At 42.4% G+C, this 27,014-nt stretch overlaps 1 protein-coding gene across 4 annotated transcripts; it reads right to left on the bottom strand.

Annotated features, from left to right (window-relative positions):
* Positions 1-437: 437 nt before the first annotated feature.
* On the bottom strand, positions 438-24,335 carry LOC149321184 (uncharacterized). Of its 4 annotated transcripts, none has more exons than XM_089516930.1 (6): positions 24,216-24,335; positions 17,746-18,337; positions 16,952-17,065; positions 15,254-15,822; positions 13,836-13,904; positions 438-1,602 (listed from the first exon to the last, which is right to left on the bottom strand). In XM_089516930.1, the coding sequence occupies exons 2-5, from the start codon at positions 18,269-18,271 to the stop codon at positions 13,839-13,841; spliced, it is 1,275 nt and encodes a 424-aa protein (XP_089373056.1). In that variant the 5' UTR covers positions 18,272-18,337; positions 24,216-24,335; the 3' UTR covers positions 438-1,602; positions 13,836-13,838. The 4 variants fall into 4 exon arrangements, with proteins under 4 accessions (XP_089373056.1, XP_089373068.1, XP_089373047.1 ...); XM_089516921.1 differs by lacking the exon at positions 438-1,602 and adding an exon at positions 12,280-12,358; XM_089516934.1 differs by lacking the exon at positions 438-1,602 and adding an exon at positions 12,370-13,573.
* Between the last annotated feature and the right edge of the window lie 2,679 nt (positions 24,336-27,014).

Here is a 27,014-nt window from a genome sequence, read left to right on the forward strand (position 1 = left end):
CGTAATAGAGAAGAATGTGCAAGACTATACCAATAAAATTAAGTTCCAGTTTAAAATCTGAACACCAAAAATATATTTTTCCAGTATTTAGAGCAGGAATGTGATACTGCTGGACTGCAACTTTCATCACCCCTAAGCATTGTTTATAACGGTTAAGGCTCATTAGAGTGGTATAGGGCCACATAGTCTTCATGGACACCACAATTTTAAAAGGATGTTGAGAAACTGGAGTGTGTCCAAAGAAGGGTGACTAAAATGGTGAAAGGTCTGGAAACCATGCCCTATGAGGAACAACTTTGCGAGCTGGGGATGTTTAGCCTGGAGAAGAGAAGGTTAAGAGGTGATATGATAGCCCTGTTTAAATACTTGAAGGGATGTCATATTGAGGAGGGAACAAGCTTGTTTTCTGCTGCTCCAGAGACTAGGACCCAGAGCAATGGATGCCAGCTCCAGGAAAAGAGATTCCAGCTCAACATTAGGAGGAACTTCCTGACAGTAAGGGCTGTTCGACAGTGGAACACACTCTTTCCTCGGAGAGTGGTGGAGTCTCCTTTCTTAGAGGTCTTTAAGCAGAGGCTGGATGGCCATCTGTTGGGGATGCGTTGATTGAGATTTCCTGCATGGCAGGGAGTTGGATTGGATGGCCCTTATGGTCTCTTCCAACTCTATGATTCTTTGATTCACCTCTGACGTAGACCACTTACACAGGTTTCTCTGTTGTGTGAATCTTCTGATGTCTGTTCAGATGTGAAATCCATCTAAACCTTTGCCCACATACTGAACATTAATAGTGTTTCTCTCCTGTGGGTATTCTCTGGTGTGTAAGGAAACTTGTGTTCACATGGAAACCTTCCCTACAGTCAGGGCATTTATAAGGTTTCTGAGATGTGTGTACTCTTTGGTGCCTGATGAGGCCTGAGCTGTAGCTGAAGCTTCTCCCACATTCCACAGACTTATAGGGTCTCTCACATATGTAGTATCTGGCATATAAGGAGATTGGAACTCCGATTGAAGCATTTTCCACAGGCAGAGCATTGGTAGGGTTTTTCTCCTGCATGGTCAATTTGGTGGCGGATGAGATTGGAGCTATAGTGGAATTTTTTCTCACACTCCAGGCACTTGTGTGGGTCCTCTGGTGGGTAATAATATGTGAAGAGGTTTGAAGGTTTTCCCACAAGTCAAACAGGTGTAGGATCTTTCACCTGTGTGGATTCTTCGATGAGCAATTAGGTGTGAGCTCTTGCTAAAATTTTCCCACACTCTGAACATTTGTAGGGTTTCTCACCTGTGTAGATTTTCTGATGAGCATTGAAGGATGAAGTTCTATTGAACACTTTCCCATACTCAAGACATGCATGTTGCTTCTCTGACATCTGCTTCTTTCGTCAAACTTGCCACTTTGATGTTTCCTTGGAGCCTCCTAGAGAAGAGGTAGATTTCTGTCTCTTGGATTCAGAGCATTTGTTGTTTTGTCTTTCTGGTCTTTGTTGGTTTCCAGGTGCTCCTTCTAATGGAAACAGGGCCTTTGGGATATTCTTGCCATTGTCTTATGCAATTTAGCAGTTTTCCTCTCAGGAGCTGCCTTCATTTTCTTTTCAGTGGCTGAAAGGAAAGACAGAATCTAGGCTGAGATCATATTATATGCCAGGGAAAGAAAGAAATGCTAAGTAACATATAATAAGCACATTTTCCTACTGTTCAGCATACTTATAGAGAGGTCTAGGACTGCAACAGCAAAAGGGGGATAGAAGGTGAAAGCAACCAATTGGGCAATGGTGCAAGGACATCCTTGTGGCTGTTTGGTGGAGAAGAATGCAGAGCTGTGCCCAAAACCATATGACAGCAGTTGTACACTACAGCCTAGCAAAACCCTGTGCGTTGCCACTGGATACTTCCTTACACACCTTAGGAAAAGCAGGTGCACTAACATAACTGGGGCTTACACTCAGGCAAAGCCAATTTCAGCCCCAATCTCAGTAATGCTTAACAACAACTTAGCAAAGTAGGCCAGTGTTATTACGCTTTCCCATCTCTACTACTGATAAACATGCAGCGATTAAAACATAGTGATTTTCCAAGATGGTCAGTCATACAACTCACAACCTAGAGAAATTTTGATCTAGGGACCTCTACGCTTTATTAACAGTATCAAAGGAAATGCTATGGAAAAAATAGGAATGGAAGAGTGAGCCCAAAGAACTACTGTGATAACATTTATGGTTCAATAAACATAAAAAAACATCTTGCATATAATTTAGTCATTTAACTCTTGGCAGAACTAGCCAATTCACTAGACTAGAGACTGGTATCACGCAGACCCCAAAGTATTGTTGGACTACACACCCCAGCATTCCTTACCATAATGGCTCTAGTAAAAGGACTGCTGCTGAAAGGGCAGTGACCTGATCATAGTCTTGTAGGTATGACCTAGGGATGGGAAAAGTTTCTGTTACTGTTAAACCACTATGCTCAGAATACACTAGCATGGCCAGTGACTGAAGTCTAAAATAGTAAGTTTCCCCATCTCTGCTATGAATAGGCTTAAATGAAAAGTTTTCTTCCAGTCTTAAAACTGGCATTCCCAGCTTTCTTTTACATATTAGCCTTCTTTGCCAGAAAGCTTTGGTGCCACAACAAGCTCCCAATCCCAGGATTCCATAAGATGGTGTTGTGACAGTTAAAGCGGTGTAAAATTGCATGAATTCTGTAGTGTGGTGGAATTATAACCACTATCTCCTTTCTCCATTCCAGGGCTGGGAAGGTGAGTGATCTCCCGGTGTTGCTGGACAACACCCATAAACCCCAGACAAAGTAGCACTGGTGGAATGATGGGACCTGTTGCCTAGCAATATTTGGAGGGCTGCAGGTTCCTCCTGACTGTGCCAGATCGGCAATTTAACAGTGTATGCCAAAGGAAAAAATGTAATACAGGTGGATTATCTCCATCCTAACTAGGTAACCCATTATTTCACCTAACAGAGGCTTCATCCGCACTGCAGAATTAATGCAGTTTGGCATCACTTTAACTGCCATGGCTCCATATTATAGAAACCTGGGATCTGTCATTTTGTGAGATGCTGAGCCTTCATGGTGCAGTGGTTTGAGTATTGGACTAGCAACTTGTTCCCACTGTGGTTTAAGCCGGATTGTGATTCCAAATGATTTGGTTTAAACCACCATAGTTCCCACTTAACTTGAATCACTGAAGTGATTTGGAAAGGGGGGGGGGCATAGTTTTTACCCATTTAACCCACATCTAAAAAATGCTGGTAAAATGGGGTTTTTTTGGGCTGAATCAATTTATTTAGAAATTAATCCATTCAGCCCAAGTGGGAACCAGGCGGATTTGAATCAGATTCGAATCCACTTTGGTTCCCACTGGTAGTGACTTTTCTCCGTTCTCTAAACCCCAGCCATGCCTCCCTCCATCGCCAGCCTTCTTCCCGGCCTGCCTCCTCCATCCCCCAGGCCTCTCTGCTGCACAGCCTGGCCTTCTCTGCCATGCAGCCTGGCCTCTTTGCCTGGGCCTTCCCATGGCCTCTCTGGCACTAGTCTTGTTCCGGTGCAAAGATAGTGGGAACCATGTTCAGGGCTGAACCAAATCATAGATTCGGTTCAAAACCCAGTTTAACAGGTAAGTGGGACTTACGCTATTCTATGGCAGGGTGACCAGTGTTATAACTTCAAAGGAGGACAAGGCAATGCAAATGTAATAATAATAATAATAATAATAATAATAATAATAATAATAATAATTTATTTTTATACCGCTTTTCCAGAAGATCAAAGCAGTGTACACAAAATTTAAAACCAGTTACAAACACATAATAAAATAACACAATATACAATATACAAATCTAAAACAATCATTCGAAAGGGTGAGGCAGAAAGTTGATGGAATCAAAGTACATTAGTTCATTTTCCAGAGGGGAAGGCTTGACAGAAGAGGAAAGTTTTTAGCCTCTTTTTGAATGTTTCCAGGGGGATGATCAGGCGGAGTTCCTCGGGAAGACTGTTCCAGATTTTTGGGGCCGCTACTGAGAAGGCCCTCTGGGATGTAGTAGCATATTTAGATGATGGAATTTCTAGCAAGTTCTTCCCGGTTGTTCTGAGTGTGCGGGGCGGATTATATGGGGATATGCGATCCCTCAAGTAACTCGGACCCAAGCCATGTAGGGCTTTATAGGTAATAACCAACACCTTGTATTGTGCTCGAAAATGTAGGCCATTCAAGAAAAATGTAGGGCACTATAAAATAAAAGCAAAAACACTGATATAAATGCATACTTCTGTGTGTGCCTTCAAGTTGTTTCTGACTTATGGCAACCCTAAGGTGAACCTGTCATGGGGGGTACTTGGCAAGATTTGTTCAGAGGAGGTTTGCCATTCCCTTCCCTTGCGGCTGAGAGTGTGTTCTCCTATATTTCCCTATGGGAGAGTATTTCCCTGTTTCCCTACAGGCAAGTATTCTCCTATATTTCCCTATGGGAAGTATTCCCCAATGTTTTTCTATGAGCAAGTATTCCCCTATGTTTCCCTATGGGCAAGTATTCCTCTATATTTCCCTATGGCAAGTATACTCCTATGTTTCCCTGTGGACTAGTTTTTCCCAATGATTCCCTATGGGCAAGTATTCCCCTATGTTTCCTCTGGGCAAGCATGGTTTCCCTATGGGCAAGTACTGTCATTTCTTTTAGTACATCTCCATGCAAATAGTTCCCTCTCCTCTCTCTTTCCCCCCGCCATCTTCCCTTCCAGCAACTAGGGCCACTGAGGCTGAAGGTACGTCCTGAATCCTTTCTGGTTGGGGGATTCTGGGCATTGTAGTCCAGAGTAACTCATAAATTCTACTGTATGCACTGACTTGAGAGTGAGCTCTACTGAGTAGACACATACCCTAAACCAAGAGTTCCCAACCTTTTTGACTCACGGAGCCCTTATTTCTATGGCAGAGCCCATAAAAGGCCTGCCCTATGTCTTAAAAGTTAACAGTGTTTAGGTATATATATAAGAATATACAGTCACCCATCTGTTTTTGTGGTGGATGCGTCCGGACCCACCCGTGAAAACAGAAATCCGCCAGTGTTCAAGCCCTCCTGGCTTGAATGGTGGCGTGCCCCCCATTTTAAGTCCCTCTGTTTGCCCGTCACAAGTAAGCGAGGGGCACGGATTCAAAGTGCGCACAGAGGGATGACTGTATTCTTATTTTTTAATTTCATTCAATTTTTATTTCTTTCATTTTCATGGAGCGGCCGCAGAGCACCTGAGAAGTGCATGCAGAGCCCATCCTTGGAGCACAGGTTTGGAACCACTGCCCTAAACACACCATAATGGTGGATAATGGTAGACGTTATATTTCTGCTGGAAGTTAACCACAGAGTTGCACTGGAGAACTCTCAGATGCTTATAGAGCCCCCCCGCCCCGACACAGGTGACATCAATCCTGAGTAGAGGTGTCGTACTGTCTATACATTTCAGAATCTTATCCGGTTTCTTCATAGCTGCCCTTCCAAGTTTTCTGATTTCATGAGCACCATCTCCATTCTGATTAATGACTGAGCCAAGGCATGACAAGTCTTGAACTATTTCAAAGTCTTCATCATCTCCTATAAAGTTATCTAAATTGTGTGTGAAGAAAGCTAGACTGTGGAACGGCCTGCCGGATGAGATCCGTCTACTTACATCCTTAGACAACTTTAAAAAGGCTGTTAAGACGGATCTCTTCCGACAGGCCTTCCCAGAATAGAGAACCCAGCCTTAGAAAATGTCTGGGAAAGATACTGCTGCTCCCACTGATTGTTTGCTGGTGTGATGTTGTTGACCTTCTGGTCAGTTTTTAACTTGTATGTTTGTTTGTTGTTGTTGTTGTTTTTGTCCTGTTTTTTAAATATTGCATTGGATTTAATACTTTTTTAAGGAGGGGAGGGTACCAGGGATTTTATATATTGTGTATTTTTAATTTTGTTAGCTGCCCCGATTGTTCTCAGAGGGGCAGTATACAAATAAATTTATTATTATTATTATTATTATTATTATGAAATCACCTAATTTAAGCTGTGGTACTAGAGGTTATATAATACAATATAATAAATATAATACCTTGAACTGCCAAAAAGACAAATATACGGGTCCTAGAGCAAATCATGCCTGAACTCTCCCTAGAAACCAGGGAGACACAGTCTGTAAGATCTGATCAAGATCGCTCAGGATGGTGTAACTTGGAGATCCCTCATTCATGAGATCACCATGGGTTGAAGTCAATGTGAACATAACTAACAGAACAAGTAATATGTGCCTTAAGGCCACCTGCCTTTCTTGTCACTATTTTTCCTTCCACATTTACCATCTTTCACGTATGTTGCTCTTTCAGGGTTTTTTTTTTTGGGGGGTGGTGGAGAATGTTAACAGTCTCCTTTCTTTTTCAAAAGGGTGGACAGTATCTAGCCATACAAGTCTCTCCTTGCCTAAGAATTGTATAGTTCACGTTAGGTTCAGAAAGCAAGCCAAGCAAGTAAAATGTAACCAAACTAAGTAGTTCAGCATTGTTTTTATTGATTTGCATGAAATTGAAAAGGGAGGAGCCTTTACTATCTCTGGTTATCCTTCAGAAACAAAACATGACTGCAAAAGCCAGCAACTTCTATATAATACAAGAATCTTTCCTTTACATCTTTCAACAGTCAACAAGTTTTTGTTTCTGCACACATGGGTTGTTCACCCCCCCCCCCCACCAGCACCATTGCCCATTTCATTTAATCTCCATTCCCTCTAACATCAGTCTGCATTTGTGATCCTCTATCCCTTCACTCCATTGGGCACACTTATGGAATTGCATTGCCTCTCCTAGAAGCCTCCAGGAGTGGCAATTCATTTTTTAAATAGATGGCAGGATCCCTTGTGCTGTTTAGTATTTAAACCAAAACTTGTGGTGTTCCCTTTTTTTTACTGGCAATCTTTGTGAAGGTGGCAGAAAAGTGACCCCTGAACTCTCTGCAGTTGTCCACCCCTATTCTGAATGTACTGCTGCTGCATTAATGTACTTGGTCTAACCCTGTGGTGGCAACGGGGGGTGGGGGGGAATCCTGTCCCAGAAGCCCCCATCAGATGTCCCGCCCCCCCAGCAACACCTGTGCTAGAAGGCCTTTTAGTCCATAAAAGGTTCGCTATCACTGCTCTAACCCAATAGGCAGCCCTTGGAGAGATGTGAAGACCCAGAAAAAAACTAGAGAGGAAATCAGGAAAATGTATCTTTCCCCCATTTTTAACACAGCTTTAGAAGGAGAACTGAAAATAAAATGAATAGATTTCATAATGTTATACAGTGCGCCCTTGCCTTACACAGGGGATCTGTTCCGGTTCCCCCCCACATAAGGCAAATAGCACGTATGCTCAAGCCCCATTGAATATAATGGGGCTCGTGCATGACGCGTGGGACAGCGCGTGCACCATTGTTTCTTTCATCATGCAGCTTTCAGCGTAAGCACTGTATCATTGAATAACAAAGCCAGGATTGTCCATGGCTGTGAAAACTGGACAGTGAAGATAGATGCTAGGAAGAAAATCAACTCATTTGAAATGTGGTGCTGGAGGAGAGTTCTGCTCATACCCTGCACTACCAAAAAGACAAATAAATGGGTCCTAAAAGAAAGCCTGAACTCTCCTTAGAAGCCAGGATGACTAAACCAAGATTATCATACTTTGGACATATCATGGGAAGTGATGACCCCACTACAGGTGGATAGATTCAGTCAGTCAAATCACAGTCCTGTGTATTTAAAAACTGAGCAGGGCTGTTGATGACAGGGTGACTCGGAGATCTCACATTCATAGGGTCGCCAATGTTGAAGTTGACCTGCCTACGGTTAACAACAACAACATAGAATATTTCTGTTAGAATGATGAATAAAATGTTTAAGAAAAATGTTAATTTTTCTTATTATTGTGTGCTTTCAAATCATTCCTGGCTTATGGTTACCATGAACGGTTTTCCTATGGTGTTTTCTCAGCCAAATTTGTTCAGAGGAGATCTGCTTGTCCCTGTGAAGTAAGAAGCTATTGCAGCTGGCAGAGCCTTTCAGGTCAGAATGCAGTCAATGAATTACTGAGGAAGAGCAAAGGACAAATATGAGTAGCACTGTGGCTAGGATGCAACTGGACTCAAATCAAACAGAAGTTTAACTGCTAGTATGGTCTGAGGTGAAAGGTAAGTCTGAAGCTGCGTAACATATATAAGTAACAGGAAGATGGAATGTGAGAAGCATGAATCAGGGGAAGCTAGACATAGTAAAAAAAGAAATGGCAAGTATAAACACTGCAGTACTTGGGGTAAGTGAGCCAACAGGGATAGGAATGGGACATTTTGAGTCACATAATTATGCAATGTTTTGCTCAGGAAATTAAGATAAAAAAGAAATGGGGTAGCGTTAATAGTGAGGGGAGGTGTAGCAAAAGCAGTCAAAGATATAATGCAAATATATCTCATTGACTGAATCATGTCAATAAGACTTCAGGGAAAACCTATCAATAACCTTAATTCAAGATTATGCTCCAACTACAGAGGCTGAAGAAGAAGAAACTGATCACAAACTAAAACAAAACTTCTTGTTACTCACTGGTGACTGGAATGCAAAATAGGAAACAGAACAGAATCAAAGATTGTAGGAATATTTGAGCTAGGATCAAAAAATGAAGCAGGAGAATGACAGATTGAATTCTGCAAGGCCAACAGAATGTTCACCACAAACACATTCTTCAGGCAACCCATGAAGCAACAGTACACATGGACATCACCTGATGGCCCATATACTGTACAATGGGCCCTTCCAATCTACGGGGATTTGGTTCTGGAGGCCCTGCGGGTGGGGGAAAAGTGGACAGGTCATGTCGCATGTTATACAACGGGTGTTGGCACACGTGCATCTGCACCTCCACAGGCATACACAGCCAGTGAATATGGGGCATGATGATCTCTGGTAATCGAATGTGCAGATTGCTAGCCTGCCGATGTAGGCAGACTCACTGCAATTAGAAGCAGAAAATGGAGAAATTCCATTGTCTCTGCAAAAAGAAGGCCAGAAGCAGACTGTGGCACAGATCATGAACTACTAACACAAAAAATTAGAGTAAAGCTAAAGAACACTAAACCAACCATCATACAGAAATACAACCTGAAGAACATACTAATAAAATTTAAAGATAATATGAAAAATATATTTGCACTATTATAAGGATAATTGACTGGGAGCCAAAGGAACTCTGGGCTGAGTTGTATGAATACTGTGGACTGTTAAAAAGACAAATATAGAACAAATAAACAGACTGTTATACCGTGAGAAGACATGATTCCCTAGAAAAGACAGTTTTGCTTGGTAAGTTAGAAAACAGCAGAAGAGGAAGACCACATTCCAGATGGATAGAATAAATCAAGGACCCACAGCCCTAAATCTGCAAGACCCGAGCAGAGCTGTTGATGACAGCATGAGGTCTCTCATTCATAGGGTTGCCGTAAGTCTAGGTCAATTTGATGGCAGTTAACAACAACGTATGTTTACTCCCCCAAAATTATTTATAAAAACTAAGCAATTGGTAGACATTTATGTAAGAGAATGTAAAGAATCTGATAACTGCAATTCATAGTCTAGGTTTCCTTCTCTCAGTTCTTTTTATGAGAATGAGCGCTTTGTGTCTGCTTGACACTATAAAACACTAGAGGAGAGCACATCATTCTCTCTGTTTTCCAAACCTATGGTAATTGTTTTTATTATATTTGGCTTGCTCTTAATAAACTGGCAAAAGAAAACAGGTTCGTAGAGGTTCAAGCTTTTGTGGCTCCATTTGTAACAAAACAAAGAAAATTTAATAAAGCAAATTTGATTTGCCATCACTATATGAATAAACTGACCTCTTCATAATCCAAACATGGTAATTGTATGCCAAATGAAATTTACATAGTACATTTCTAAGCTCTCCTAGATGCAAATAGCAGTCACTTCTTCCCAGATAGGTTAATTCTCTCAGAGTACAGGGTAGTCTTGTACAATAGCCCAGGACAAGAACAAGTACTGGATGAGAGTATATGAAGGCTTCTGTTCCTTCTGAATGCAGGAAGCTGTTTTTATACTGAGTCAAAGCACTGGCCCAGCTAGTTCTGTCTATGGCTCATGAAGGATGAGGCCAGCACTCATCCTACTCCTATGGCTATTAGACATAATGATTATGTATTATTTCTGGTATCAGAAACAGTATGCCTCTAAGAATCAATTGCTAAGGTCTACTATACTCATGGCCTGCTTATGCTGGCTTCTCAAAGGCATCTATTGGTGATGGTAGGAACAGAATGCAGGGCCAGACAGGCCTTTGGTCTGAACCTGCAGGGCTCTTGTTATAATCTTCCACCTAGCCTGACTTGCAACAGTAGTTTTCCAGAGTCTTTCCCAGCCCTGAACCTGAGATCTTGTGCAGGTGTGTTTAGTACCACTCTATCTGACTTTGGTCAGGCCTCACCTGGAATACTGTGCCCAATACTGGGCAAAATTCAAAAAGGATGTTGACAAGGTGGAGCATGTCCAAAGGAGGGTGACCACAGTGGTGAAGGGTCTGGAAACCATAGTGAGACTTAGAGAACTGGGTATGTTTAGCCTGGAGGAGAGAAGGTTAAAAGATTATATGATAGCCCCCGAGTATCCGAAGGGTTGTCATGTCGAAGATGGAGCAAGCTTGTTTTCTGCTGCTCCAGAGAACAGGACATGGAACAATGGATGCAAGCTACAGGAAAAGAGATTCCAGCTCAACATTAGGAGGAACTTCCTAACAGTAAAAGCTGTTTGATAGTGGAACACACTCCCTTGGAGTGTGGTGGAGTCTCCTTCTTTGGAGGTCTTTAAACAGAGGCTGGATGGCCATCTGTTGGGGCATACTATGATTGTGTCTTCCTGCACAGCAGGGGGTTGGACTAGATGGCCCTTGAGGTTTCTTCCATCTCTACGATTCTATGATTCTACTAGTAAACTATAGTCCTTCTGTATATGAGAGGAGAGGGATAGTCACAGAGGGTCTAACAGCTACTTCTGCCCCTTCCTTTTCACAGGAGTCTTGCAGGCCACATGTAAATCAATGTGCCATTGGGGATTTGTTTCAGTTCAAAGCTTGTGTACTGTTTATTCCTGCATGGCAGGGGGTTAGACTGGATGGCCCCTGTGGTCTCTTCCTACTCTGATTCTATGAGAGCAGTACCCTGTGGTAGCTACCAGGGAGACTATCTATCTATCTATCTATCTATCTATCTATCTATCTAATTTTTCTCAATTTTAAAAATGCTTTGGAGAGTCCATGGATCACAAATGGCCTTTGGGGTACATATTTTGGAGTAAATGCTGCAAATGGAGGAGTAACAGAATTATATGGACAATTTCAATTATTTTTGCACAACAGTACCTAAACACATTTGTTGTACTCTACATATTTTAATCATTTCTACTCTAGCCTATTAGGAGATTTTTTTTTGCCATAAGAATAGTTGGGGAGGGGTCTAAATCAGAACTAAATGTAGCAGCAATAAGACTATATTCAAAATCAAATTTGGCATACAAATGCCAAACTTTGGATACTTTTGAAAACTGACTTAAAATTCTTGGGAGGGAAAATATTATTAATTTTTAAAACAAAATTTGATGTCCTCATTTGTAGTGCAGTCCAATGATGTGAGGTTAAAGACAGATTACAAAAAAATTAATACATGATTCAGCAATATAAAGTAATAACACATTTTTTCCCTATCTCCAGATTCCCCCGCTAGCATGGCTTCTCTGATATAAGCTAGGGCTTGCACACTGGAAGAAAGTAACTCAATGGTAAAAGTAACCTGGAGAATCTCATCAGAACTGATGATCCTTCACAGCTTATCCTGAGGGAGGTGGTGAAATGGTTGGGTCTGCCCTTCTAGGGATTCCTCTGTTTGGTATAAAGATGTCCATATTATCTGTTGGCTCCTTCTCACGAATGTGGAATCTGTGATGTGCGATGAAGTGAGAACATTGCTTGAAACATTCTCAACCATGTGGAGCTAGTGTGTTTTTTCTTGATCATATGGTTTCTAAGCTAGGACACAAGTATCAAAGAAATCTCTGGAAAGTGCTGAAGACAGACTCCCTTCTGCAAAACAATATGAAGTTTGAAGAGCTCCATTGCCTGTAAGGCCTCTCTTGCATTTTTTTTTCTGTTGCAGATATTGGAACATGATTTCTTGGTATCTCTTCAATAGCACTCTTTTTTTTCTTGAAAGCACTGAACTTTTCTTCTTCTCCTTTTTTTCTGAAAGCATTGAACTTTTTTTCTTCCAAAACCCACACAACTTTGTCACCTGTAGGAGCACAAGAACACCTACAAATGACTGAGACGGCAAAATACAGGACAAAGCATCAGCACTAAATTCTACAAACAGACACATGGTTGCCAAAAAAAATCTTATTTAAAAGAATTTACTTCCCTACTCAGGTTCAAATTAAAAATACAAGATGTCTTCCTTGTATATCAGTTTTATGGTTTAACATTATTCCAGAACATGGTAAAAAAGGTGCTTCATCTTTTAGTGTGCGCTGTCTATTGCTCTTCTTTCTCCAACTATAATAGTATTAAAATTCTTCTAAATTAAATATATGCACTTTAATAACATTAATCCTCTAAAGTTCCAATCCTCTACACACTCACCTCGAGTAAGTCCAAGCAGACTATAGGGTAGTTACATATAAGACAATTACATAATCTGTGCCCCTGCAGAAGATTTTGGACTCCAGCTCCCATTATTTCTGCACTCAGACCAATAATATCTGAAGGGCCATCACTTCTCATGTGTAGGATTACACTATTAATCAAATGGGTTTACGTGCATTTTTGGCTGTGCATAGATTGCCTTTGACAGTAATTCTGTGAATCTAGAGACAAGATCCTAACAGCCAGGGGAAGGAGCAGAAATCCCCCTCTGAGATTGGAAATAAAGCTGAGGTCTCAAAGGAGTTGGGGGAATGATTCCCATGATGAAGTTGGAACGTCAACAACACAGAAAGGGGGAAAGAGGTGTACGCCTTTTAAAAATGTCCACGTCATTTTTTGTCAATTTTTTCTTCCAAAAGGTATCCCAAGCCTTGCAAATATCTGATTTTTGTGCCAAGTTGCCTTCATTCCATTGGTAATTTTGTGAGGAGCAAATGGATTCTTCCCCATGGATACACAAATCCATCTGATTTCTTTACCATGCAAAAGGTATGTGAGTTGAAGGAACACCTAAGCTGAGACATATTCATATTAAGCTGGGAAATATTGGGGTGCCAGACAACATGAAGAATAAGATTTCCTTTATAAGGGAGTTCTAGAACCTGGGTCCAGATACTGAGAATGCCCTCCCTTATCCTCCACCAAACACGTCTCTGAAGACAGCAGAATGAAGAGCAGGGCTTTCCCCAAAGTACTCAAAATCTATGTAGCCTCATCTGGGAGAATGTGGTCCTTCAGTCAGCCTGCACCCAAGGAGGAAGAAAATCCAACACATCTGAAATGTCATGCTGCAAGATACCCTGGGCTGTTAAAAAGACAAATGAATAGCCCTTTGAGCAAGTTAAGTCTGAAATTTCGTTAGTAGTCAAGATGAGTACTGTATACACTCATGTATAAGTTTAGAAATTTTAGTCAAAAATATTGGCCAAAAAACTTGGGTTGACTTATTCATGTATCAGTGTAAGTACTGCACCTTAACTCTTACCATAAAAAAGGAACCATCCCCTAGAGTGGCAAATAGTGAGAACTTAGTCCATCCTGGGAAAACCTAAAAGAAACACCCTTACCTCCTATGGGGGAGCCCAATATATTTGTGTTCCTTGTACCAGTTCCATGGTCCAAAGAGAATTGGGATCCTGTGGAGCAAGAAGACATTTAGCACCGGCGCAACAAGAGTTAAGAATGCTTTGCTTTAGTTGGAGCTGAGTCTAATCCTTGCCCTCCTAGCTTCCTGCCTAGATCATTTTTTTAAAAAATAAATAAATAGATCAGCATTGATCCCAGCAATATGCCAGATGAACTAACAATCTTGACTCCCTGACAGGTCTTCATCTACTTGGGAAGGAAATAGGATGGGGATAGCCTCAATTTCTACCATGTACATCTGTGCAAAATAGCATCCACTTCAATACAAATTTGTCTAAACCTGGGCTTGGCAACACACAAGACATGGGCCACATACATACAGTCTATGACTACTTTCTGGATACCTAGATAAGACCTTTTTTGCCCAGATACAGTCAAGTAACACTGTGGTTACCTGTCTGGTGGATATGGAGGGGGGGGGGTTGTACTGTGTGCAGATCCTAAAGCCTTTTTAGCCCCCATGGAAACTTTCTTTCAGTCAAACCTTTGTATCCACGTGGTATGAAAAATCCACAGATACAAAAGAACACAGGACTTCAAGTCCTGTTGTGCCTAATGGCAGTGCAACATATGTGCAAGTGCAGCCACATACAAGCACTGCCATTTGGTACAATGGAGCTTGCTGTCCACAGATCCTCAAATCCACAGATGGTAAGCACTCGGATAGAGAGGGCCAACTGTACTAAAAATGCCCCTCATGCCTTAAAGGCACAACAAGCAATAAATAGCAATTCTGCCACTGCCCAGGCTATTTTAAGCCCAGGAGAGATGTTCATGTTGGGTTTTGGTGTACTTCCGATTCAGAGGAGACCTCTCATAGGCTTAAAACAGCCCACGGAGGCTCCCAAACCATGGCAAAAATGCCTCCCCCCCGCATTCTTGCTAATGGGTGTACGGGGGCATTTGAGTGGAAGGGGGATTTTTTTTTTAAAAGGGAGGAGGGAATGCAGCATTTCAAGGTACCACAGGAGACCAACACAGTCCCTGAAAGCCAGCAATTGCCCATCCCGAACCTATCCCTCCCTATCTTTGGGTGAAGTATGCCTGGGCTGGAGCAGTACATGGTGTCCTTACTCAACTCAGTGTACACTGTAACTAAAGTATCATATTACTTTAACATAAGAGTCATAAAATCCCACAAGTTCCTCCTTTCTTCCACACTAGTAATCAAAATACAGGAACCACACACTAAATAGTTTGGTGGCCTTTCCTGATACCTAAGTTGGTTGTCTCCTCAGCTGAACATCAGGGCCAGCCTTGTCCTTCCCTGGATTTTTAAGATTTCACTAGGCACTGCTCAGTCACTTTCAGTTCCACCCACATACAACTAGAAACTTACTTTTTGCTTACAATTGTAGCCAAGAGTTTCAGGTGTCTCAGTTCTGACCTCAATGTTCACTTCTGAGTGGTGTGGTGGCAGGACTGCAAAATACATATGACCTGGCTTGCAGGTGAGCACCCTGGGATGAAGCCGCTGATGTCTAATGAAGGCCAACTGATGGTGGAAACTTTTACCACAGTCAAGGCATTTAAAGGGTTTCTCTTCAGAGTGACCTTCCTGGTGTTCACTCACTTCTGGCCTGTCGTGGAAGCTTTTCTGACAGATGCTGCACTGGAAAGGCTCCCCTCCCGTATGGATCTGTTCATGTGTGGTGAGCTCAGAATCACACTGAAAGCTATTCCCACAAATGCAGCACACGTAATTTTCCTCCGAGAGGTAGAAGACTGGATCAGTTTCCTTATCTTCAGGGGATTCACTTTCAGTCATTTCTGCCTGTTTCCGAGACTTTTCAAAATTGAGCCTTCGTGAATCAAGGCAATGGAGTCTTCCCAATAATGTCCGGTGCAATCTTGCAGGACACGAATTCTCCTCCTCTTCATGTTCTGTTGCCAGGATGCACTCACAAACTAGAGCAGAAGCACAAAACAGATGAGAAGACCAAGAGAAGACAAGTTATAACTAGGTAAAGTAATGATCACATTTCTAGTCACATGTTTTTATGGCAGAGCTTGGAAAAGTTACTTTTTGGAATGAAACACCCAGCATCCTTCAGCTGGCATAAGCAGTGACCAAAAAAAGCAATATTATGGGGGAACAAGTCAATTCTGTCTCCCTCTTGAAAACTTTCAGTAGTTTAAGACAATATGACTGGTATGTCCTCCTGTTCTGTATGGACTATGTCAGTCACTGAGATTGTAGCATCATGGTTAAGATGTTGGACAGTGACATGGGAGATATAGGTTCTAATATCCACTGAACCATAAGATTTACTGAGTGACATTTGATCACTCACACATTACCAGCCTCATCCTATCTCACTGGGCATTTAAAGAATAAAGTGTAGAGAAAGAGCACAAATGGCCCTCCGTATCCATGGATTCTGCACCTACAGATTCAATAATCCATGTACTGAATTTTTTTTTAAATTCCAAAAAGCAAGCCTAGATTTTACTATTTTATAAGGGACACTATTTTACTATGCCATTTATTTAATGGGACTTGAGCATCCATAGATTTTGGTATCCATGGCAGGTCCTGGAACCAAGCCCCAACTGATACCACTGTACCAGGAATTTTGAGCTCACTGAAGGAAAATCAGAATATAAATGTAAAAAAATGACATGAAAATGTATCACTTAAGCTCTATATTTTGGGTTAAAGCTTTTAATTCACAAGCTTTGTATGTGAAAAACCACTCCAAATTCTGCATCCAAAACAGCCAAATTATATGCTCTGAATACACTCCAAAATATCATTGAATGTGCATACATTTCAATTAAAATATTGTAGAATGAGGAATATACAGATGACCATGGACTAAGGAGAAATAAAAGAGGTATTCAGAGCCATGGGAAAAGACACTCAAGTGAAAGATTCCAATTCCTTCTTAGCTTTAAAGCCAACAGAGCTCCCTTGGTGGCTCACTTTTCCACCAGAAACAAAACAGAAGGAACCTCCCTCTTCTGTACCTCTGTACTTGCTCCCTCCTCTTTTCATCCTGTTTTTCTCCCAGACCTGGCTCTGCTGCTCCCTCACCTTCACAAACGTTTCCTGGGTTCTCTTTTTCTTCTGCACTCTGGTGATCTGACTGCAAAGGCTCCTCTCCTGAGTCCAGGCTGAAGAGAGCATTAGCATTAGGAAGAAGAAATCCTGTTTCAAAGTGCCAGGTAGGGAAAAGAGGGGAGAACAACCAAGATCAGATGAGCAACTTAAGATTGGCTAGACTGTGCCCTACTGCCCTTTCAGTCAGGGATCGGTTTTCACACTTGGTGTTTATACAGAATCAGGCTCATTCCCCACTAAAACATCCACCTGTGCCCAAGCTGTGAAACTTTTGACCCATAGCCAAATAGAGGCCACTAAGCATCTCATTCCAGACATCCAAGCTATGCCCATTTCCCACAGTCTCCTTCCAGGATATTGATGTAATTTGCTTTGTCCTGCTCTCTCCTGCAACTACAAAGCAGTGGAAGTAACTCTGTACTGTATAAATAGGGGAAGGAAAATATCTGAATACAGAAGTCTTTTTCCCCCTTCACTGTAAATTGAAAAATGGAATAAACTACTTCCCTAACTCCACCCACTTTTGGTTCTAGCCCCACCCCTCTTGGAATACACACTCCCAGAATTCCTCAGCAAGTATGGCCAGGGGCCATGTTGGACAAGGGATTCTGGGAGTGGCCGTCCAAAGACGTAATTCTTCAAAGCTCCGCCCCAATGTAGACTAGGCCTGAGTTAAACATTCATGGGTACGAACCCCAACCCTGCACAACAACAGCAGGCTATGAAACAATATTTTCTGTTCAACCAGTAATATAGAATTTCCTCACTGTTTTGCAGGCTTCTGTGTCTAATAAGCTGAAAGCTGCTGCTGAAGCTTTTGCCGCAGTCAGAGCATTCATATGGTTCTTCTGTCGCAGAGATGGCTACATGTACAAGAAGATCTGAGCTCTTTGTGTTTTTATCACAGTCAGCACATTTATAGGACTCTCCATTGACATGGCAAGTGTTTGAAACCAAATCGCTGCTGAAGCTTTTCCCACATTCCCGGCAATTATAGGTTTTCTCTTCCTCATGGCACTTCTGATGCTTCACGAGGCCCGTCCTGTAGCGGAAGCTTTTCCCACAATCGTTGCAGCGATAGGGTGTTTCCCCTGTGTGGATTCTCCGATGTGTGGTGACATCAGTGCTTTGTCGGAAGTTTTTCCCACACTCAGGACATTTGTAGGGTTTCTCTCCAGTGTGCAATCTCTTATGACGAACAAGGTGCGAATTGCGCTTGAAATTCTTCCCACAGTCAGGGCATGGATACTGCTTCTGTAGCCTAAAGACTCTAGGTTTTGACAAGACTTCCATGAAAAAGCTTTCCTCCCAGATGGAATATTTATCCTTATTTCTGTCAATGATAGGTTTCTTCTATAACTGTAAAAGAAAGAAGAAGAAAGGTCCTAAAAAGTAATTTAAAAAATCAGTTTTATAAAGTATTTCAGTTTGTTTTTAAAAGCATTCCAGGAAAAATCTCACACTACAAAACTAGGTACCTCAAAGGGGAAATTGGAATGGAAAGCCACAAAAGGTACCATGAGAGGTTGAATATTCATTTTTAGATAGCATATCTCTTTCACCAGGGGATCCAGTTTGATAGCTGGATAGTTTCCAGACTGTAGTTCATACCTGTATGAACACCAAAGGCTACATAGCCCAACCAAGTGGCCTCCAGACTATAGAGCCCTGGTTCAAGATATTTGTTCAAGTGTATGGGAGAGCTCTTTGTTGTTGTTCTTATCCAAGGAGAAATCCCAACATAGAATCATAGAACTGGAAGAGACCACAAGGGCCATCCAGTCCAACCTCCTGCCATGCAGGAACTCACAATCAAAGCACCCCCAACAGATGGTCATCCAGCCTCTGTTTAAAAACCTCCAAAGAAGGAGACCCCACTGCTCTCCAAGGAAGTGTGTCCCACTGTTGAACAGCTCTTACTGTCAGGAAGTTTCTCCTAATGTTTAGGTGAAATCTCTTTTCCTATAGATTGCATCCATTGCTCTGTGTCCTATTCTCTGGAGCAGCAGAAAATAAGCTTGCTCCATCCTCAATACAACACCCCTTCAAATATTTATACAGGGCTATTATATCATCTCTGAACTGTCTCTTCTCCAGGCTAAACATCCCCAGCTCCCTAAGTCTCTTCTCACAAGGCATGGTTTCCAGGACTGCCACCATTTTGAGCGCCCTCCTCTGGACACGCAACTTCTCAACTTCCCCAAAATATTGTCATGACTAGGAAAAGTGCAATAGATATAGAACAGATGTTTTTGCACTTGAGACTCTATATTTATTGCATGTTTCTCTTTGTTTGCTCACGGAAAGGAGCCTTTCAGACCAACTTCTACTTGGCTGCTGTTCACTCCCTCTACTTTTTTGCAATGGGAATTGGGAAATATCATTTCCTGGGTTATTCTGATGTGACTATGTCCTTGCTGGTGAATAGGTTATTTTTTCCCATCCTTCATTATAAGCTGGAACAGAAGTAACCTATGAGTTATTACGTCCTCACTGGCTCAACTCCCACCCCATGTATGCTGCGAAATGATCAAATATCCTTAAAACTGTCTTCTTAAATTCCCTAGAAAAGGGGTGAGCAGAGAGCACCCTGTGGGCTACAAGAAGCCCTTGTGCCCTATTTGAAGTCTTGTGCTTTGCCTGGAGTAAAGAATATTTCTTTGCCTGAAGTAAAGAACATTTTTCTGTTTCCGGAAATGTACAGAAGGGGCAGTTTTAGTCAGATATGGATCATAGTTCTCAAATCTCCACGAAATGTCACACCCACAAAATGAAACTGAAAGTAGATTGGAAGCTACTTTCAATTTTGAGCTTCTTCTCTCTCTCTTTTTGTTTGCTTTTTCAGGGCTAGTGAACTCCAGTAAAGGTAATCAAGACTGAAAACTGGCTATTGCAGTTGCAGAAAGAGCATTAGAAGGTGAGCATATGGAGAAATCTAGATTCAAATTCTCAACTTTGATTCCCATTTTTTTAAAATGGGAATCATCATCTGCAAATTAGAAAGCATTGTCTTGATTCATATACAGTCCGCCCTCACCATATGTGCCCTCACTGTAAGTGGTTTTCAACTTATGTGGACGGCGAGTGGCAAGGGACGGAAGCGCAGTGCTATGTAAATGAACGGGACTCCAGCATATGCAAAATCTGCCTTATGTGGGGGGGCCCTCCGGTACGGATCCCCTGCGTATGGCAAGGGTGGACTGTAATTAGTGAAAAGTTGGAACTTCTTAAGGAATTGTTAAATCAGCAGTCTCTTTCTCTCACACAACTCTCTTTGAAGTTTTGTTGCTCCACAATGGCCACTTTAAGGCCGGTGTACTAGGAGGCTGATACAACCTCACTGTGGTTTCTCAATCCTGCCATTTTTTAATGTCTTATTTGGATTCATTTATTCATTTGTGACGAGATTAGCCTGTTTACTCTATAAAGAATGCATAAAGTACTTTCTGCATTTAATTCCCCATCAGGGGGATTTGAGATATACCTCAAATTCTGCATAATTAGAACTCTGGAGAGCTATGTGTACTGTATGTATCCCTGAAGTTCTATATACTACTCTACAATGGACCCTTCCTATCTATGGGGAACTGGTTCCAGTCTCCCACCACACCCATGGATGGCAAAAAAGCAGACAGTTGAGCTCCATATTATTCAGTGACAGAGAGGTGTACTTGGACACATCAGCACATCTGCATGCATAAATCTCCATTGAATAATATGGGCCATGGTGATCCACAGGCAGTCAAATCCGCATCTCGCCAGCCTGCCAATACTGTACTAAGAATCCACTGTATATGTCTGATGAAGTGAGCTACAGGTTAAGTCTTCCTTATCCAAAATGCTTGGGACCAAAAGCATTTTGTATTTTGGATTGTTTTTGGATTTTGGAATACCTATATTTGAATGTTTGGAATATCTGTATTTACATCTTGGAGATGGGATCCAAGTCTAAGAACAAAATTATTTTATGTTTAATATGCACCTTATAAAAGGGATGCGGTGGCTTAGTGGTTAAGATGCCAATTCTGATGATTGGAAGATCAGAAGGTTGGCAGTTCCAGGCCTGAGTGCTGCATGATGGGATGAGCTCCTGTCACTAGTCCCAGTTTGTGCCAGCCTAGCAGTTTGAAAGCATGCAAAAGTAATTAGATATTCAGGTACCACTTGAGTGGGAAGGTAACAGCATTCAGTGCAGTCATGTTGGCCGCATGACCACCAGAGCAGTCCTTGCACAACACTGGCTCTTTGGCTTAGAAATGGACATGAGCACTGCCCCCCTGCAATCAACTATGATTAAACATTCATGTCAAGGGACTACCTTTACCTTTACACACCTTATACACATAGCCCGAAGGTAATTTTATACATACGGTGGGCCCTTGGTATCCATTAGGGTTTGGTGCCAGAACCCCCCGTGCATTTCAAAATAGATGGAAGTTAAGGTCCCACTAAATAGAATCATGCATTAAAATGGCATCCCTTATATAAAATGGCAAAATCAAGGTTTGCTTTTTGGAATATATATATATATATATATATATATATATATATATTCATTCAAGCTGTGGATGGTTGAATCCATGGATAAGGGATCTGTGGATATGGAAGGCCAACTACAATATTTTTAATAATTTTGTGCAACAAACAAAGTTTGTGTACATTGAGCTGACAGAAAGCAAAGGTGTCACTATTTCAGCCACATATGAAAAAAGGTTTTTTTGTGTGGGGTGGTGGTGGTGGTAATATTTCAGATTTTGAAATACCAGAGAAAGGAAATTCAAATGCTCATAATATTTTTCAAGTTGTCACAGGACTTTACAGTTTTTATTGCATTAGACTACCAAGGCTATCCCTTTGGCATTGACTGATTTTTTTTAAAGAAACTGCAAGAAAGCATGAAAAAAGTCCTACAAAGTGCTTTTTAGTGTCTGTGGTTAAAAAAACCCAGAGCAAATTGTTATCAATTCTTTGTAGTTTAGTGAGATCGCTGATATTTTTTGCCAGAGAGCTCTACTACTGTAGCTTGACCAAAGCTTTGTAGAAGAGAAGTTAAAATCCCTAAACAAACTACATATCCTAGCATTCCTGAGGGTGCAGGCATGGCAGCTAAAGCAGCCTCAAACTACTAGAACAGCACAACTTCTAGCATTGGTTTAGATCTAGAATTAGATGCTGGGCAACTTTTGAACACTCAAGGATATCCAACAATTTGTCAAATGGTGAAACGTCAGAAAAAGCATTGGACACACTAGAATTGAAATGGGAATTATTACATTTTCTGGCTTCTTACTGATTCATGGGGCTTTGTTTTTTATTGTTTCACAGGTAAACAAAAGAAAAAAACATGAGCTCATGGAGTGATGGGAAATAGCGCAAATCAGGGCTCCTTTGAGGCCCATCAGAGTTACCTGTCAATTTTAAGAGATTATACTCACATCCATATATTATGGATTGGGGACATGGAAATCTAGCTGCCTCCAATCATCCCTCTCATAGCAAGGATAGCATTGCCACTTATTTTACTGCCCTACCCTTGCATGGATTATATTCATTTCCAGGAGCGGAGGATACAAAACAGGTCATGCCCCCTCTTTTTCCCCGTCTCCTGTCTCGCCCATTTCTAATTTCTCTCCCTCATGATGCACACCCTGACTCCCCCCCATGATGCAGCGCTGAAGGAGTACCATAAAGCTGCAGCGCCGCAGCTATCACAACCTTTGTAGGTCACAAAAAGGAGCCGCTTTTGGCACCCTGCAACGGCCAGATTGGAGCTGCGGCGTGCGGTTGTCACAGCTCTGATCTGGCTGTAAAAGGGGTGGTCTCCTTTATTCAGAATCCCCAAATCCAAGATGTTCCAAAATCGCAAATCATCCACATGAGTGGCTGAGATAGTGACACCTTTTCTTTCTGAGGGTTCAATGTACCCAAACTTTGTTTCATGCACAAAATTATTTAAAATATTGTGTATACCATTACCTTCAGGCGATACGCATACTGTGTAGACAGAACACACAGGAATTTCATGTTTAGACTTGGGTTCCATCTCCAAGAAGTCTTGTTAGGTGTATGCAAATATTCCAAAATCCAAAAAACTCCAAAATTCAAAACACGAAATCCAAAATGCTTCCGGTCCCAAGCATGAAATCCAAAATGCTTTTGGTCCCAAGCACGAAATCCAAAATGCTTCTGGTCCCAAGCATGAAATCCGAAATGCTTTTGGTCCCAAGCACGAAATCCAAAATGCTTCTGGTCTCAAGTATGAAATCCCAAAACTCTTCTGGTCTCAAGCATTTTGGGTAAGGGAGGTGCAGCCTATTTTTGGCCAGTGGGAGGCCTACATAGGGAGGCCTAGTGTCTCAGGGTCTGAAAAACAACTGGGGGAGGGGGGGAATGGGGATCAAGTTTTAACACTGTAAATCTTAAATGATGAATTTTAAATGTGGATTGTTTCCATGTTTCCACGTCTTTGTTTCTTCTTTGGGACTGATGTGTGTGTTTTAGCTGATGTTGTTAGGTTTGGGGTCTGTTGTTGTTCCCTGCCTGGATCCATGAGCAGAGGAGGGAAATAAACAAACAATTATTTTTAGAACCATGAGGAGAGAAGGGCAATAAATAAATAAATATTTAATGAATAATCAATAAATTAGTATTTAATATTTAATAAATAATAAATAAATATTTAATAAATAATAATTAAATAATTGATTGATTAATAATTTAATGAGTAATCAATAAATATTAGATCCTTGAAGAGATGAGAGTCAGAAATAAATTATTATTATAAATAATTATTAGACCCACGAGGAGAGGAGGGTAATAAATAAGTAAATAAATAAATAAATACTACTACTACTACTACTAATAATAATGTTGTCAAAATGGCGATGGGGTGACCCCCCAAGACCCCCCCCCGCCATCTTCAGAGGGAAAGAAAGGGCATTTCCTATTGACTGCAGCCACCATGTTACATAATGTTTTGGGACTTTGTGCCCAGTGAGGGAGCATAAGTGGGGGGTACTTTTTAGGATCTTCCACAAGATCCAAATGATCAACAACAGTTGACACCTCTTCTGGAAGGGAAATGCCTCCCTGATTCAGGCCCGCCCGGGAGGATCACAAAAGGGCTACTTTCTTGTCCTCCTCCTCCTCCTCCTTGTCCCCCTTCCTTCCTTCCTTCCTTCCCCCATGATCCCAGCCCTGGGCCTCCCTTGCTCCCTCCTCCCCTGCTTCCACTCACGGGGCCCGGTCTCGGTGGGGAGAGAGATCCCGAGGAGGAGGAAGGGATCCACTCTGGGCGGCGCAGTTCCCGCTCGGGTCGGCCTCCACAGGAAGCGAGGCTCAAGGTCTCCCTCCTCCCTCCCACGTGGTCCCAGGAAGAGCAGGAAGCGAGGGCTTCTGGGACTGGGAGGCCTCCCCCTTCCTCCTCCTGTGTCCTGAGGAGGAGAGGGAGAGGGAGAGGGCCAGAGGGAGGCCCCGACCTAGGCCTCTGGTGGCAGAGCAGGGACCCAGGCAGGCAAGGGAGGGAGGAAGAGCCCTGGAAGGAAGGAAGGAAGGAAGGAAGGAAGGAAGGAAGGAAGGAAAGTCAAGGAGGAAGGAAGGAAATGCAAGAAGGAGGGAAGGAAGCAGGGAGGGAAAGAAGGAAGCAAGAAAGGGGAAGGAGGGAGGAGGGAAGGAAAGGGAAGGGAGAGGAAGGGGGAAGGAGGTGAAAGAGGATAAAGAAAGGTGGAAGAAGAGGAAGAAGGAGGAGGAAGATTAAAGAGGAGGGAGAAGTTGAAGGAGAGGGAAGGGAAGGATAGAGAAGGAGGGAGGAAGAAGAGAAGGCAGGGGAAGAAGGAAAAAGGAAGGCAAGAGGGAGAATGAGGTGGAAAGGAAAGGGTGGAGAAGGAAGGAGGAAATAGAGGTGGGAGGAGGAGGGATATGAACACGGAGGAAGAGAGGAGGAAGAGGGAAAAGGGGGATGGAGGAAATATAAGGAGGAAATATTGGAGGGAGAAGGCAGAAGAGGAAAGGGAAGGATGGAGAAGGAGGAAGAGAAGGAAGAATGAAATAGAAGGAGGAGGAGGAAGAAGAGAAGGCAGAGGAAGGATGTAGAAAGAGGAAATAAGTGGAGGAGGAAGATGATGAAGAAGGAGGAAGAAGAAAGGGGACGATGGAGAAGAAAGAAGGAGGAAAGAGAGGAAGAAGAAAGAGGAAGAACAGAGGGGAGAGGAAAGGGAAGGATGGAGGAGGAGGAAGAAGAAAAAGGAGAAGGAAGAGGAAGAAGAAAGCGAGATGAAGGAGAGAAGGGAAGAAAAGAGAAGAGGAGGAGGAAGGAGAGGGAGGAAGAACAAGGAGGAGGAGCAAAGAGAAGGAGGAAAAGGCTTATTTCAGAAACATGCCTAGAGCCGCCTAATTGCTGAGCAGGGACCCAGACAGGCAGAGAAGGAGGCAAGAGCCAAGGAAGGGGGGAGGAGGAAGAGGAAGTAGGAGGAAGCAGAGGAAGAGAAAGGGGAAGGATGGAAGAGGAAACAGAGATAGAAGAAGGGAAAGGAAAAGGGTGGAAGGACATCTGGTGGCACAGTGGTTAAATGCCTGTACTGTAGCCATTCACAGCCACAAGTTTGTAATTTAATACTAGCCAGTGGCTCCAGGTTGACTCAGCCTGGCACCCTTCCATAGAATCATAGAATTGTAGAGTTGGAAGAGACCACAAGGGTCATTCAGTCCAACCCCATTCTGCCATGCAGGAACTCCCAATCAAAGCATCCATGACAGATGGCCATCAAGAATTTTGATCCTGTCCTCTGGAGTATTAGCTATTCCTCCTAATTTGGTGTCATCTACAAATTTGATAAGTATACCCCCAATTTTGTCCTCCAAGTCATTGATAAAAATGTTGAATAGCACTGGGCCCAGGACAAAGCCCTGTGGGACCCCACTGGTCACTTCTCTCCAGGATGAAGAGGAGCCATTTTTGAGCACCTTTTGGGTTCATCCGGTCAACCAATTACAAATCCATGTAACAGTTGCCTTGTCTAGCCCGCATTTTACAAGCTTGTTTGCAAGAATGTCATGGGGAACCCTGTCAAAAGGGTAGAAATAAAAAATATTATTATTATTATTATTATTATTATTATTATTATTATTACTGAAATCAAGATATACTATATCCACAGCATTCCCTTCATCTATCAAACTGGTAATTTTATCAAAAAAAAGATCAGATTAGTCTGGCATGACTTGTTTCTCTGAAATCCATGTTGACTTTTTGTGATTATGGAATTGCCTTCTAGATGATCACAGACTCTCTGTTTAATGATCTGCTCCAAAATAAGTACCCAGCTTGTGGCAACAGTTGGCTTACACTTTGTAAACCGCTCAGTACATTGGTAAGTGGTATAGAAATTTACTTGCTATTGATACAGAAGGAGGAGGAAGAAGAGAAGACAGAAAGGTGCAGGATGGAGGAAGAGGAAGGAAAAAGTGGATGAGGAAGAGGAAGAATAGGAAGGGGTAGGAGAAAATGGGGAGAAAGAGGAAGAATAAAAAGGGGAAGGGGAAATGGAGGAAGAATGATGGAGAAGGAGAAAGTGGAGGAGGAAGAAGAGGAAGGAGGAAATGGAGGAGGCAGAGGAAGAATAGGAAGGGGAAAGAAGGAGAAGAGGAAAGAGAAAGTGGAGGAGGAAGAGGAAGCATAGGCAAGGGAAGGATGGAGAAGGAGGAAGAGGAAGTCCTTGCCAGGAGAAGAGGGAGAGAGGTGTCTCGGAAGCCATATTGACTGGGTGAGGTTTTTCCCCCCAAACCTTGGTGATATGTTCTGCTGAGGGGATGAGGCTTCAGTGAGTCTCTGGCGAGGGGCTGGCAGCCTAGCCTTTATAACTCCTGCCAGAGGCAAGGAGCCTAACGGCTCACGAAATTTCACACTCAAAGCATAGAGCAAAGAGCAGATGGTGCTTTGTTTCAGGGCTACTTTTAACTGTTTTTATTTCTTGAAGGGGTTGTGTTCAGAGGATGTGAGTCAGAGATTTGCCTCAGGAAGGACCTAAGAGCCAGGACC

Source organism: Sceloporus occidentalis, unplaced genomic scaffold (assembly GCF_023333645.1).
Source record: "Sceloporus occidentalis isolate IW3139 unplaced genomic scaffold, rSceOcc1.0.p SCAF_1, whole genome shotgun sequence".
Classification (NCBI taxonomy): Eukaryota; Metazoa; Chordata; class Lepidosauria; order Squamata; family Phrynosomatidae; genus Sceloporus; species Sceloporus occidentalis.

What these genes read in the sequence shown, in the direction of transcription:
- LOC149321184 (XM_089516930.1), bottom strand. Translation starts at nt 18,271, where the DNA reads ATGGAAGTCTTGTCAAAACCTAGAGTCTTTAGGCTACAGAAGCAGTAT. An exon ending in CCCAGGAAACGTTTGTGAAG is followed by an intron (nt 15,823 to 16,951) that starts GTGAGGGAGCAG and finishes CTTCTGCTCTAG; the next exon opens with TTTGTGAGTGCATCCTGGCA. An exon ending in GCTACAATTGTAAGCAAAAA is followed by an intron (nt 13,905 to 15,253) that starts GTAAGTTTCTAG and finishes CTTGCTCCACAG; the next exon opens with GATCCCAATTCTCTTTGGAC.